Source organism: Cutaneotrichosporon cavernicola, assembly GCF_030864355.1.
Source record: "Cutaneotrichosporon cavernicola HIS019 DNA, chromosome: 2".
NCBI classification, from domain to species: Eukaryota; Fungi; Basidiomycota; class Tremellomycetes; order Trichosporonales; family Trichosporonaceae; genus Cutaneotrichosporon; species Cutaneotrichosporon cavernicola.
The window spans coordinates 675,903-689,546 of NC_083394.1; the positions used below are offsets into that span (position 1 = coordinate 675,903).

Consider the following 13,644-nt stretch of genomic DNA (forward strand, 5'->3'; position numbering starts at 1 on the left):
GATGACTCGGCGCCGAGACAGTACCCACCATCCACCGCAGACAACGATATCGATGCATGTTGGGAATACTAGAACAAACACTACTTCTTTTCCTACTTGTCTCACGGCCCTCGCTCCTGGTCCACATCACCAGAAGCTGCACCATCCGACGAACGCGACGCAGAGGTTCTCGACGCTCGTCGCCTGCGACACCAGCTCCTCGACCTGCTCCTTAATATCCAACGTCACCGTCGGCTTGAAGTCGCGTCCAGTGAGCTTGCGGCGTACACGCTCGACAACCTGTAATGCCTTGTCGTTCATGACCTCAGGCCGGTCCGCCTCGACGAGGATGTCGCGCTCGTCGGCGCGCCCACCGCGCTGCACAGCGTACGGCTGCCCGCCGCGCTCCTCGACGTCGTGCTGACCAGGCCTTTGTCCCGCTTGGCCAGCCGTGAGACGCCAGTTGATCAATGGGTCGTACACGAACGCCTCGAGTACAGCCATGAGCGACTCCTTGTTCGCACGCAGCACCTCCATCGATACCTCGCACGAGCGCGAGAACGTGCCCGTGATCCCACACACCTCCATCGCGTGGATGAGCATGCGCGTGAGGCGGAATGGCACTTTTTCGGGGTACTTGTCACGCTGCATCGCGACCTCGAAGCAGTCGCCGAAGTCGATGTGCACGATCTCGCCGGTGATCTGGTCCAGCATCAGGTTGGACGGGTGTCGGTCGCCCAGACCAAGAATGTAGCCCACCATGGACGTGAGTGCCAGCGAACGTGTGTACGTCGTACGCCGTTCGAGCCATGACTCCGAGTTACGCGAGCGCAGCCACAGGATGCGATACAGGTCCTGGCCGGTTGTGTTGTCTAATGCGTACTGGAACACCTCCACCTTGTGGAGTAACGGGAGCGAATCGTAGTTGTCGTCAGCCATCTGGTTCATGAGGCGGGTCTCGATGTCGATCAGGATATTACGCGAGTCGCGGTAGCTCTTGATTAACGCATGGAGCGTGTCGCTGTGGGGCACCCATCCGAGCAGACCTGCGCCAGGCGACAGCGGAGTGATGGAGAACTGCCGGATGCTGAGGTGGCGCTTCGCAGACTCCTGGTCGGCGCTGAGCAGGGTGTTGACCAACCCGAAGAGCTGCATGACACGCTCGTCCTGTCGCAAGTCTTCGTGGCCCTTGAGCACAAAGGTGTACTCTTTGCCGTCGCGACCACGCATTGTGAAGCGGCGCGGCCTCTGCTTCGAGTTGATGACCGTAAATGTCGGGAGAACGTAGGCAATACCAATGACGGGCTTGCCGCTCTGGTACGTTCCTGGCACAGCGAGGTCTAGGTCGCGCACGTTCATGAGCTTGGGCGAGACGTACTGCAGTTCGATGACGTTGAGCAACTTGATCTGTCTGGCAAGGCGCTGGAAGGTCGAACAGTAGATATCCCACGCTTGGTTGAGGTCGTTCAAGTCACCGTGGAGCTTGTACCGTTTACAAAAGTCCCTCGCCATGCGCAGCTCGTGGCCGAAGCTCTGCACAAATGACGTCTCCCTCACGGTCTCGGGACCTTTCTCTATCATGTCGTGCAAAGGCTCAAGCACCTCGAACATGGCCTCCTCGTTGTGGTCCGCGAAGTAATGCTTAGACGCCTCTTCCAAGCCCTCGTGCCACTGCTCGTGCCAAAGAATGGCGGCGCGGATGAGCTCTGTACTGACCAGGTCGGCCTGGTCGACAATCGTCGCCGAGTGCTCGCGCATCTTGTCCATGATGTCCTGCGCGACCTGCTTGCGCGTCGCGACGTTCGACTTGGACGCCACCGTGAGAGGGTAGATGAGCGCTTGAGGGTGCGCGCGACCGATGGAATGGAGTAGTCTGACAATGAGCTCGCGGATCGTCGGCCGCGGCGTCTGAATACGCGCAATGATCTGCGGAATGACCTCGAGCCAAACGTCGATATTGACCGACGCCATGCCCTGCTGGATTGCCTGGTTGACACCCGACTGGTAACCGTACTTGAACCAGAGCGTGAGGAGACGCAGTGTGTCTTGCAGAGAGTTACCAGGCGATAGCGCAATTGAGCGCAGGAAGCCCTCTACAGCGGGGATGATGTACGTTGCAAAGTGAGCCGGCTGCAGGCCGCCCTGCGACACTTCAAGGTTGCCGATGACCTCGAAGTTCGCGAGCGCCCATGTGTGCCATGCATTGTACCAGTCGGTGTCGAGCTCCGTGGCCAGCGCGTAGTTGCTGAGGACACTCGCAGGCGCCGCAGTGAATCCTTGCTCCATCATCGACGCCTCCCACTTGCCGAGCTCGACGTGGCATCTGGCGAGGAGCTTGGTGTACTCGCCGTACAGCTTGGCGTCGGGCAGGATCAGGCGTCCCTGGCCGTCCCGCGGTCCCAGACCCATGTCGTCCGACAGCGTCTGCGTAAAGTCGTGCAAATAGCCGAGTGTCTCGATGCGCTCATCGCGCGAGTTGCCGGCCACCGCCTGTGCCCACTTGAGCCGGTAGTAGGCGAACACGATTGGTGGTGGTGCACGAGACCGACTCTGAGCGTTGTCAGAAGAGCCATCGGGTGCACCTACCTCGGCGTCGAGGTTGCTGCATGAGCTGCCGACGAGAGACGTGAGCGTCTTCTCCGCCAGGTTGAGTCTGTCGGACACGCGACACAGGTCAGCAAAGCTGATCCATGTCTCCATGTCCTCGCTTGGCGTGAGAACAAGTGAGCGGACCTGGAGAATACGCTGCCAGACCTCAACATCGCGCTGGCATCCTGCGAGACGCTTATGCCACGTCTGTCGCTGAGTCGCCTGTCGCTCTGGTTGATCGGCATGGTCCTTGTACGAGATGATCTCCTCAAGCTCGGACAACATCTGCACGCGGACAATGACGCTGGTGTGAGTTTCGATAAGTACACATAAACTCACTCGTAGGCGCGGCCGTAGCTCTCTCCTGTGAGGGTGGTAAGCTCGCCGTCCAATCTCTCGCGGGCCTTGGTGATGTGCCTCTTGGCCGACGTGAACTGGTTTCGGTGCACAGCGAGGATGGCCTTGAAGAAGTTGCGGTCCGCCGAGTCCGTCTTCATCGCCGAGATGTAGTCGTCCATCATGTCCCATTGGTACAGCGCCCACGAGGCGGCGGCTCCAAGTGGTGCGATCGTCTTCTTCTCCTCGCCGGCGGCGTTCGGCCATCTCACCTGAATAACGTCCGCCAACTCCTCCCACTCGCCCAGCGCATGGAGCGCCTGGAACTTGCCCATGGCGAGCGTCTGTTCGTCGAACCGCGTGTCCGGGTCGGCGCTGCGGTCGTTCCAGACCTCGAGCGCCTCCTCCCAGCGCCCTAATTTTTCGTACCATAAGACGTCATGTGTCATCTGGAGGTTGTTCTGGGCGTACTCGAGCGTACCCCACGCTGCGTCGCTCTGCTGCAGCTTTTGGTTGACAGAGATAAGGTCCTCCACGACTGTTGCCGAAGCGTCGACAAAGAACTCGAGCTCCTTGTAGTGCAGCGCCTTGGCGTAGGCGTGGAACGCCGTGGCGTAATCGCCAAGGAGACGGGGTTCTAAGGCGAGCGGTTTGTCGTCGTGCTCCATGAACTCTGCGAGGTTCAGAATGGTGTTGACGACCTCGGACGGCACACCGTCGTTGGTGAGCGCCTGCTCGAGGTTGTGGACGAGGTCCTCCTGGTAGCTCTCGTACAGCTCAGTCCAGCACGACACAAATGCAACGTTGAAGAGCTCGCGTGCGAACGCACCATGCTGGTCAGCGAGCTTGGTGCACGCACGGATGGCTTGTGATGGCGACTCGCGCATGAACTCGACGCCGAGCTTCTTGAGCCACTCGAGCCACTCCTTCTTGGTGGTGACGTTCGAGCAGTCCCATGCAGACTTGAGCTGCTGCTGGTTGACCGGAAGCTTTGGCTGCTCCGCCGATACGGAGACCTCGTTCGTCGAGTCAGCCGCGTACTGCTCGACGGGGCCGAGATCGGGAGGCAGCCGCTCGCGGTTCAGCAGCTTGGTAACCATCTGGTCGTACATCGGCCACACAATCTTGTTCTCAAGCAGAGCCTGTTGTCAGCCGAGCGTGATGGATTAGCTCACCTTATTGACCATCGGGATGAAGATGGCATAGTCTGTTCCAAACTGGAGGACTAAGACGCACAGCGTCTCCATCGCTGCATTGCGCAGCTCAATGTCCGGCGTACTAAGCGTCCGTACGAGGGGATGGATAATCTGCGAGGCGTGGTCGCTGAAGTTGACCTTGCGGCACAGCTGTGCGGTGGTCGCGAGTGCGGCCTTGCGGAGCTTGGTCGGCGCAGCCGGGTTCTCAAAACTGCGGATGATGACTGGCAGTACGAGGTGCAAGTAGTCCTCGATGCTGGAGCCGAAGACGATGAACGCCTTTAGGATATGAAGGAGCGTGTTCTCACGCTGGTCGGTGAGGTTCCGCGCGGAGAGGTCGCCGTCGAAGGTGCGCAGGATCTGTTGCAGGAGCTGCGGGAGGTAGGCCTTGAACTCGCCTTCGACTGCGCGCGCGATGGCCTCGACGAGCGAAATGATGGTGATCTGCATCATCGAGTTGGGGTTCCAGTAGTCGTGGACGAGCGCGAACACCTCGGAGAGGTAGTTGCGGATGTGCTGCTTGACAATGGAGATGAGCTGCGCGAGCTGCTTGAGGAACACATCCTGCGAGTCCCGCGAGCCCATACGAATGACACCGAGGAAAGCCGGCAAGATTTGAGGTAAGAAGCCAACGCAGCGCAACCGTTGAGTGCGGAAGATGAGCATGACCGAATTGATCGCGTCGTAGTGGTGCTCCTTCATGTTGGCGTCGTTGAGCACGTTGACGAGCGAGTTGATGACGACCATCTGGTAATACTCGTCGTTGGAGCCCCCGTTGTGGTTCATTAGCAATGTGATATCCGTCACCCGCGGGCCTGTCGACTCGGTCGTGTTGTCGTTGTCGCCACCCAGAAGCTGCTTGTGCTTGAATGGATCCAGGGCACCTAACATACCCAATGTGCGGATGGCCTCTAAGCGGATCTGCGGAGACGTCTCCAACCGGAGGATGCGGAACAGGATGCCCAGCAGCTGAGGGTAGTCGCTGTACGGAGTGATGACCTCGCCGGTGTTGGACACGACCTGGCCGAGCGTCTTGAGCGCAGCGTTGCGCTTCACGGTCGACGCAGGATCATTCAGCAGCTCGAGCAGTAAGTCCATGATCGTCTGGGCGCTGGAGACGAGCTCCTCGCCCGCGACGCGCGCGAGCTCGCCAATGCAGTTGACGCAGGACGCCGTCACAGTGGCCGGGGTCGACGGAGACCGTGCAATGCGGAGGATCACCGAGAGGATAGTCGAGGCGTACGACTTGACCAGGCTCGACGACGCACCGATTAAGAGACATAGCAGCTTTGCGCTCTCCTCCTTCTGCTTGTTGGCCGTCGAGTACTCGAGCTCGGTGATCAGGTTAATAAGTGACTTCCGCAGAGAGGGCATGACGTAGGCCGGGTTGTGGTGGGCCAGGCGGCCGATGATACCGATGGCGAGCTCACGAATCTTGAACTCCTCATCGTTGAGCGCGACAAACAGACACCGAATGTCCTCCGCCTGCGCAAGATGCCGGTCGAACTTCTCATCCAGGCTCTCGAGAACGGCTTGTCGGATCGCCGGAGCCTGGTCCGTGATACCAACGGTGAGGAGCTTTTCCAGGACATCATTGACAATTTCGATGGCGTGGCTGCTCGTCTGGTTGCAGATGGGGTCGTTCACGAAGAGTTGCGTAGACGCTAAGACAGCCTCCTTGCGCACGTCTGGACTGTCGTGCTCGAGATAGGGTAGCGCTGCCTCCTGCACAAACTCGTTGAGAGTGTGGCCCACAAAGTCAAAGTTGCCGAGGACCTTGAGCGCCAATGCAATCGTCTCTGCTGACTGCCCGCCGCCGGACGCCTGAATAACAGCGTCGCGCGTGATTTCGCTGCCTTTGGCGCGCCGCGCTGGTGCGCCAAGCGGGCGGAAGGAGCGACCAGTTAAGATGATAGATAGTGTCTCGAGTAGACGATCCTGGATGGTGCGAAGGAGAGGCGGGATGTGGGTCGATATGACCTCGAGCGCGTGGTAGAGCGCCTCAGACAGTCCCCAAGGGAACATGAGGTCCAGGATCTCGTGCATCTGTCTCGTGAGCATCGGGCCCACAGCCGTCGTGAGCATGGCGAGACACTGGAAGATGGGCGCCTCGAACGGCGCTCCCTTCTTGCCGCGCATCCGCAGGTGCTCCTTGATGACCTGGACGACGTCTTCAAGGAAGGGCCGCATCTTGGAGGCCAGCTGGGTCGAAAGGTGGCCGAGCGCGACATAGGCAATGTCTCTGTCAGTTGGTTTGTGGAGCGCCTGCAAGAGGTACGCCATGCTCCGGTGCAGGTAGTGAACTTCGAACTCGTCGCTGTCATACGTCGCCATGTTGGGGATGAGAGTGATGACCGACTTGCGGATGACGGTCTCCTTGCTGTCGCGGTACTTGAGCGTGATCTCGCAAATCTGGCGATAATACTCGCCCATGGACTGGAGTTAGCAAGAACGAGAGAGCCGCTCACGATTTGCTGGTTCTGCAGCATGGCGCTGAAAGCGAGCAGGGATCCCAGGATGGAGTCAACGGAGCTAGGTTTCATGAGACCACTCTTTGCCTCCTCGAAGATGGCCTGGTAGATCTCGTTGCTGGACCTTTCACGCGACTTCATAATGTCCAAACAGGACGAGAGAAGCATCGAGGCGCGTTCGCGGACCATTGTCTATTGTCAGCTGTGCTAAGAGGCATAGGTGACGGAGCTGGACACGTACCCTGCTGTCGCGCAGCGGAATCCAGATCTTCTCCAGTACTCGGGGAATGAACGGATAGAACTGGCCTTGAGCGTGCACAGCGAGCTGGTGGAGCAGGAGGACAGCGCCGAAGCGCCCGACTTCTTGCCTTGAGTCTGATGTCAACAGGCGCGACTCGCTGCCACTCACCATCAATCATCTGGATTGCTTGCCCAACCTCCTTGTTGAAGAACGACTCGCCAAGGTTGGCACCAGCCAGTTTGACCATGTTACCCACGACGTGCGCGGCTGCGACCATGACGGTCGAGTCCGGGTACGTCAGAAGAGGCCTCAGGTCTGCCTGTCAGTACGGCCAGCTATACACGCACATCCATAAAGGCGGATGTTATTTTGGAGTGCACCGTCTGGCGAGTCATTGTACGTCTCCTCCAACATGGCATCTGGCGTCAGCCTTGCGACTTGAAGTGGGGCACCCACCGATTGCCACTATCGAACCCAGGCGCTCGGAGGTCGAGTTGCTCCTCGTGAGCTCAAACGTCCGGTGGAACACCTCCCTCCACACATTCTTCTTCGAGTCGTCACCGGGGAACTCTACAGTAGACGAGTTGATCTGGCGTCAGCGCGTTCAGGCCGGAAAGCCTCACGTGGGCCTTGAGGTCCTCGGCTGCGACTAGGCGGACTTCCTCTGATCTGCGGTTAGCGCCACCCCATGAGGACGGCTCACTTGCTCCCGAGACGGGAGAAGATGTTGTCCAGAGCTTCAGACTGCGACGACATGGTGGGCAGACCATGGGCTGGTCGCCCGGTACAAGCTAATGGAAGATGCGGGTGTTCCGAGCCCGCTGAGATGTGTACAAGGGTTGCCGAGGTGTCCGGGGGCAATCAGAGCGATTGCAGGTGGGAGAAGTCACTAGGCCGATGCTGTGCGGCAGAGGGATGGAGAGGGGCTGCGAGAACAGAGGATTTTGGAGATGAGAATGGATGGTGATGGATTGGGAAAGAGGTTGGTGACAGACGACGGAGGACGGAGGACAGAGGACAGAGGTGGACAGGCGTGGGCAAGTGGGATACAGCATGCCAGTCGTCATGATAGTTTACGGAATCAAAATGCCACGTAATGTTGGGTATGTATGTGGATTCAAGTGGAGGATTTCGTCTCGAGTCAGTATAACCATTTCTGACTATATCGACTGCTCTATCTTCAACGCTCAACGGCGCCCTCGATCCATTGCTTCAGCCGCCTTTGAGCGGGATTCCTTCCTGCCTGACGGTTATCCACTAGAAAGAATTGCCCACCATGTCGGCTACTCTCTCCAGCGTCGAGCAGAAGGTCTACAAGAAGGTCATGGCCTCCAAGAAGAAGGTAAGTACCGCGAAGGCTTGGTTCAGAGTTGACGCTAACGACCAGGCCATGACCCAACAGCAAATTGAGACTGCCATCCCCGGCTTGTCCAAGAAGGATTGCCACTCAGCCATCAACAAGATCCTTGGTCTGGTGCGTAACCGCCGCTTGAACTGCTGCTGATCCCTAGAAACTGTTTACGGCCTCGAAGAACTCGAAGGGGGAGCTCGTGTTCCACGGTGTGGCTGTAGAGGATGCGCGCAAGTGAGTAGCTATCTATGCTGGTATCGAACATGGAGCTCACGTGTCAGACAAAATACCCTCACGACGGAACAACAATATGTCCTCCAGATTGTCGACAAGGCTGGCAACACAGGTAGGTCTACCTCCCCCGGCGCGACTGACAACAGGTATCTCCAAGCCGAGTATCGCGAACCAGGTCAACACCGAGATCATGGCTCGCATGCAAGTGTTCCGCGCCCTCGAGTCGCTTGAGAAGGTCGGACTAGTCAAGACGTTCAAGAGCGTCAATGCGCCGACGATGCCGCTGTACATCCTCGCGCACCTCAAGCCTCCCGAGGACATGGCGGGTGGTATCTGGTTCGACGAGAGCAAGGAGTACGACTCAGTGTTCGTCGACACGCTCCGTGGGGTTGTGCTCAACTTTATCCAGCTGAAGGTGAGCTCCGACACCTGGTTTAGCTGACGGCAGACCTTCCCGCAGCGCAAGGCCGCCAACGACGCCATCTCCAAGCTCTGCTCTAATCCCATCTACCCCATATCCCAAACCGCTGCCCTCCCAACACCCTCTCTCATCCTCTCGCACTTGCAGAAGAACAAAGTGACAAGTGCTCCCCTTACGGTCAAAAACGTCATGGAGATCTGCCGCGCTCTCGAGCTCGACGGTCTCATCGAGATGATCAAGCCTGTTGGCGGCGTCAGCGTCGACCAAACGTTTGACTCGGACTCGGACGAAGAACCTGTGTTGAAGCGCTCTCGCAAGAACAAACGCGATGATGACGACGACGATATGGATCCCGAGGAGCGTGAGCGTCGTGAACGCAAGGAGCGGGAGAAGATGAAGGCCAAGCTCAAGGAGGCGAAGCGTGAAAAGCAACGTAAGGAGCGGGCGCGCGAGCGTGAAAAGGAGAAGGAACGCAAGCGTAGGGAGAAGGAGAAGGAGAGAAAGCGCAAGGAAAAGGAGAGGGAGAGGAAGCGCAAGGCCAAGGATAAGGAGAGGGCGAGGAAGGAGAAGGACAAGCGAAAGAAGGTGGGTTAAACTGTCTCCGCAACAGCTGACAGCAGAAGAGAGTTGTCTCGTCTGACCTGGACGACTCGGATGAGGAGCTGCGTGAGGTGGACGAGCCCAAGTCACGTCGCAAGAAGCGTGCGCTGTCGGACGAGTCGGACCTCTCGACATCAAGCTCGAGCTCCTCGGATTCGGACAGCGACAGCGACTCGGATATGTCAGTATCGTCGGTCGACTCGGATGACCTCGATAACGGAACGGTATCACTCAAACCCCAGTCGTCAGCCGCTGCTATCAACCTTGCTAACCCGTTCTTCTCCGATACGGGGCGGCAGACGCTGATCGACCTCTCAGATCAGGCCGTACTGTACCGTGCGCTGTCGCGCCTGACGATCGCCTTAGGCCAGACGCAGGCGCCATGTGGCACATGTCCACAGTTCAACTTCTGCGAGGAGGGTGGGCCGGTCAACGCTGACTCGTGCTCGTATTTCACCGATTGGCTCTCGGGTACGGGTGGCGGATGGACGGCAGACGTAAAGGCCGAGAAGGCGAAGAAGGCGGCCGAGGAGGAGCAAGCGCGCCGTCGTGCCGCGGCGGCGGCGAATGGCGAGACGTATGTCGAGGAGCCGTTGGCTAACGGTGACGAGGTGTACGAGGAGGATGGGGAGTACGACCACTACGACGCTCCGATGGACGAGGGCGAGGAAGGCTACTACTAGGCCTAACTAGGCTTTGCCCATCTTGCACGGAAGAGTCATAGTCATATTCTCATTAGGAGTAGCAAAGGCTCCAAACCATCACACTAGCATTGTTTGCATTACTTGTACCATCTTAGATTCTTACCATGATTCCTTAGTAGGGGTCGTCTGTATCACTGGCATTCGTTGGTGACGTAGAGCGGATGAGTTGATGCCGCTCAAAGGACCCTGAATTGATTGGAGAAGATAACCAAGTGATACGCTTGGACATTGGACACTTGTACACCTCAAACTCCCAGTATAGGAATCATGGATGCCATCAACACTAGACATGAACCATGATCAGATATGGGGAACGGTATGCATCATTTGTCACTTTGTGAATGTTTGACGCAAAAGAGGACGAGGCACTAGAGACAAAGGCGCGCGACGCGCTACGCGTCTGGTGGGTAAGTTTGGGTGGCAATCGATTGAAAGGCGTTGCAAGGAGAAGCGGGCTTTCTAAAAAAGGGGGTAATGTGCCAGGGAAGGTGCGGGGTACTCCAGGACTCCAGGTACCGAGGTGTACTGGGTGGTGGGGCTCTCTACTGTATTCCTCTAGTACCAGGACAAGATGGAAACGTCACCCACCACTAACTTGCCAACACTTTCCAATTCTCCACTTCTTGGGACACTAGCTTCCTCATTCTCCACTTCCCTTCTAGCTCATATCGACCACTCTACCAGCTCCAATAGACGTTGAAAGCACCAGGTAGATGTCCTTCATCCTCCACATCCTTTCCTCCAACCCGTAGACATCTCCACCATGGCTGGGACGACGCGGCATTCAACTTCGGAGCCTCTCCTTCCCTCTCCACCCGAGTCGCTCAATGGTGACGAGAGCCGAGTTGGCTACGCTGTCTTAGACCTGCCGCTCGGCGACATCAAGAGCGACTCGCGTTTACGGGGCCACGCGCTGCTCTACAGCGTGTCCGTCTTCCTCTCAATTGGCGTGTGGCTGTTTGGGTAAGTGCGCGCGTGGTACCTACGTGACACTCCGCTCACACCAGCTATGATCAAGGGTACGTGGATGCGGTGCAGTTGACGCGCAGCGCTGAACGCACAGAGTCATGTCTGGTGAGTGCCGCCGGCAATGGCATCACGTGCTGACGTCCAGGCATCATCACTGGGCCCTACTTCAAGTGAGTCTCCGCGCTTGCATTGCTGACGCCCAGGGCATATTGTACGTCGACGCGCTAGTGGTGGTGGCGAGGGACTAACTTGCAGTCAATCAGCCGACGGCCACACAGATCGGAAAGTGAGTGGCAGTTATTGGCGCTCCACTGACATACAGCATGGTCGCCGTGCTCGAGATTGGAGCATTCAGTTGGTTCTGTGTGGGTGGAGACGCTGATCAAAGTCACTTCACTCCTCGCCGCCCACCTCGCCGACAAATACGGCCGCCGTTGGACGATGCGCACTGGTGCAATCTTCTTCTCCATTGGCGGCGTCTTCCAGACCTTTTGCACAGGATATCGTGTCATGGTGTTTGGCCGCTTCGTGTCTGGCTGTGGCGTCGGTATGCTTAGCATGGTCGTGCCCATCTATCAGGCAGAGAGTGAGTGGACTCTTTAAGCAGTTGCTGACGTCCAGTCTCGCCTGCCGACCACGTGAGCTATTCAAACGCGCAACGCAGCTGACAGCAGCGAGGCTTCCTCGGCGCTCTCGAGTTCACGGGCAACATCGTGGGCTACGCGTCGTCCGTGTGGATTGACTACGCGTCTAGCTTCATCGAGTCACATTGGTCATGGCGCGGACCACTGTCCATCCAGGTATTCGGCGGTATGATCCTCGCCATTGGGTCGCTCGTCTGCCCAGAGTCGCCGCGGTACCTCATCGACAAGGACCAGGACCTCCAGGGCCTGACAGTCATCGCCGACTTCCAGGGCAAGCCGCTCGACGACTTCAAGGTCCTGGAGGAATACAAGGAGATCCGCGACGGTGTTCTGGCAGACGTGAGCTGTAATGACGCCTGAAACTGACGACAGCGTGCTGTCGGAGATCGGTCCTACAAGGCGCTCTGGCAGCGCTACCGCGGACGAGTCCTCATCGCTATGAGCAGTCAGCTCTTCGCGCAGCTGAACGGTATCAACGTCATCTCATACTACGCCCGTGAGTTGTCTCACGTCATTCATCGCTGACTTCAGCTCTTGTAAGTACAGCACCATTCGTTTCCTTCCTGAGGTACTGACCACCGCGCATTACAGGTGTTCGAGCGTGAGTCTATTTGCATGTGCGTGTGCTGACTTCCCAGAGGCTGGCTGGATTGGTCGTGACGCAATCCTTATGACTGGAATCAATGCTCTGTTCTATGTCGCGTCTTCAATCCCACCGTGAGTCGCCTTCCCTCAGTATGACGCTCGCAGCGAAACTAACCTCAGGTGGTGGCTCACTGACGCTCTCGGCCGCCGCCCCATCCTTCTCTGTGGTGCAATCGCGATGGCAATCGCGTTGACGTCGACCGGTTGGTGGATCTACATCGACCAGGCCATCACGCCCAAGGCGGTCGTCGCGTGCGTGATTATCTACAACGCGGCCTTCGGCATGAGTTGGGGCCCTATCCCATGGCTCTACCCTCCTGAGATCATGCCGCTTCCCTTCCGCGCCAAAGGTGTGTCGCTATCGACGGCGACCAACTGGCTCGCCAACTACTGGGTTGGAATGACCACCCCTGTCTTCCAAGAGATCATGGGCTGGAGGCTGTACATCATGCACGCCTGCTTCTGTGTGCTCTCTTTCATCCTCGGTGAGTCTCACTGTGTCGCGCTTGCTGACGAGCAGTCTACTTCCTCTACCCCGAGACGCGTGGGGTGCCGCTTGAGGAGATGGACAAGCTCTTTGGCGACGAGGGAGAGGGAAGTGACGATGACGACGACGACTGTGCAGCGTCCGAGACGTCGTCCTTGATGCCCAGCCAGCGACGGGGACACTCGCCGTCAGGCCTCCCGACTGCACGGACCTCGTCGCCTATGCCGGTGCGCGCGGACAACTCTCTCCTGGGTCGCGTGACCCACGCGTTTTCGAACGCGTTTGGCGGCCGGCCCGGAAGCCCTACCCCGCGTGGAAGATACAACGCCATCCCCAGTGATCAATAGGAACTCGCGAGTGAGCTTACTTCCTACAACACTCAGCTGACAGCAGGGCTCGACCCGGAACGGGGACACTCGCATCATGCGGCACACGAGTTTGAGTTGGGCGGTGCGAGTGACGTGAGTGACTCGGAGTCGCACCCTCATCTTCGTATCCGCACGCCCGTGCCACCAGGCGCCGAACCTCACACCTAAGCACCTCCTTGCGGAGATCTGTAGCATATGTATGCACAAATGTGGATTGTGGTTAACTCTGATTGATTGGGCGGTGCATGCCATTCTGGCCGCTGTCATTGCCACAGGTATCCTGACGTGGGACGCGGACGCGCGGACAAGGGGCACGACGCGTGCCACGTGTCGGCCAACTTTGGGTTGCAACGTCAACCTCACACTTGCTTGACTCGTCGTCTCTTTTCCATCCACTCTCTTCACAACA

General features: G+C 58.1%; 3 protein-coding genes across 3 annotated transcripts; 2 read left to right on the forward strand and 1 right to left on the reverse strand.

Moving 5' to 3' along the window:
- Positions 1-126: 126 nt before the first annotated feature.
- On the reverse strand, positions 127-7,568 carry TOR1 (uncharacterized protein; the record flags this gene model as incomplete). The annotated part of the gene is made up of 10 exons (XM_060597266.1): positions 127-2,872; positions 2,908-4,046; positions 4,080-6,536; positions 6,569-6,763; positions 6,813-6,946; positions 6,981-7,127; positions 7,160-7,231; positions 7,269-7,401; positions 7,436-7,481; positions 7,516-7,568. The coding sequence occupies 10 exons, from the start codon at positions 7,566-7,568 to the stop codon at positions 127-129; spliced, it is 7,122 nt and encodes a 2,373-aa protein (XP_060454177.1).
- A 520-nt stretch (positions 7,569-8,088) lies between these two features.
- Positions 8,089-10,101, forward strand: RPC34 (uncharacterized protein; the record flags this gene model as incomplete). The annotated part of the gene is made up of 7 exons (XM_060597268.1): positions 8,089-8,154; positions 8,200-8,286; positions 8,324-8,397; positions 8,445-8,509; positions 8,544-8,812; positions 8,846-9,403; positions 9,439-10,101. 7 exons carry the CDS (start codon positions 8,089-8,091, stop codon positions 10,099-10,101), a joined length of 1,782 nt encoding a protein of 593 aa, XP_060454178.1.
- A 784-nt stretch (positions 10,102-10,885) lies between these two features.
- CcaverHIS019_0202750 (uncharacterized protein) lies at positions 10,886-13,403 on the forward strand (the record flags this gene model as incomplete). Its single annotated transcript, XM_060597269.1, has 18 exons — positions 10,886-11,085; positions 11,130-11,141; positions 11,186-11,196; positions 11,237-11,261; positions 11,295-11,302; positions 11,347-11,377; positions 11,414-11,445; positions 11,480-11,677; positions 11,713-11,729; positions 11,766-12,074; positions 12,108-12,231; positions 12,267-12,271; positions 12,327-12,336; positions 12,374-12,452; positions 12,501-12,865; positions 12,901-13,179; positions 13,215-13,220; positions 13,261-13,403. The coding sequence occupies 18 exons, from the start codon at positions 10,886-10,888 to the stop codon at positions 13,401-13,403; spliced, it is 1,854 nt and encodes a 617-aa protein (XP_060454179.1).
- Between the last annotated feature and the right edge of the window lie 241 nt (positions 13,404-13,644).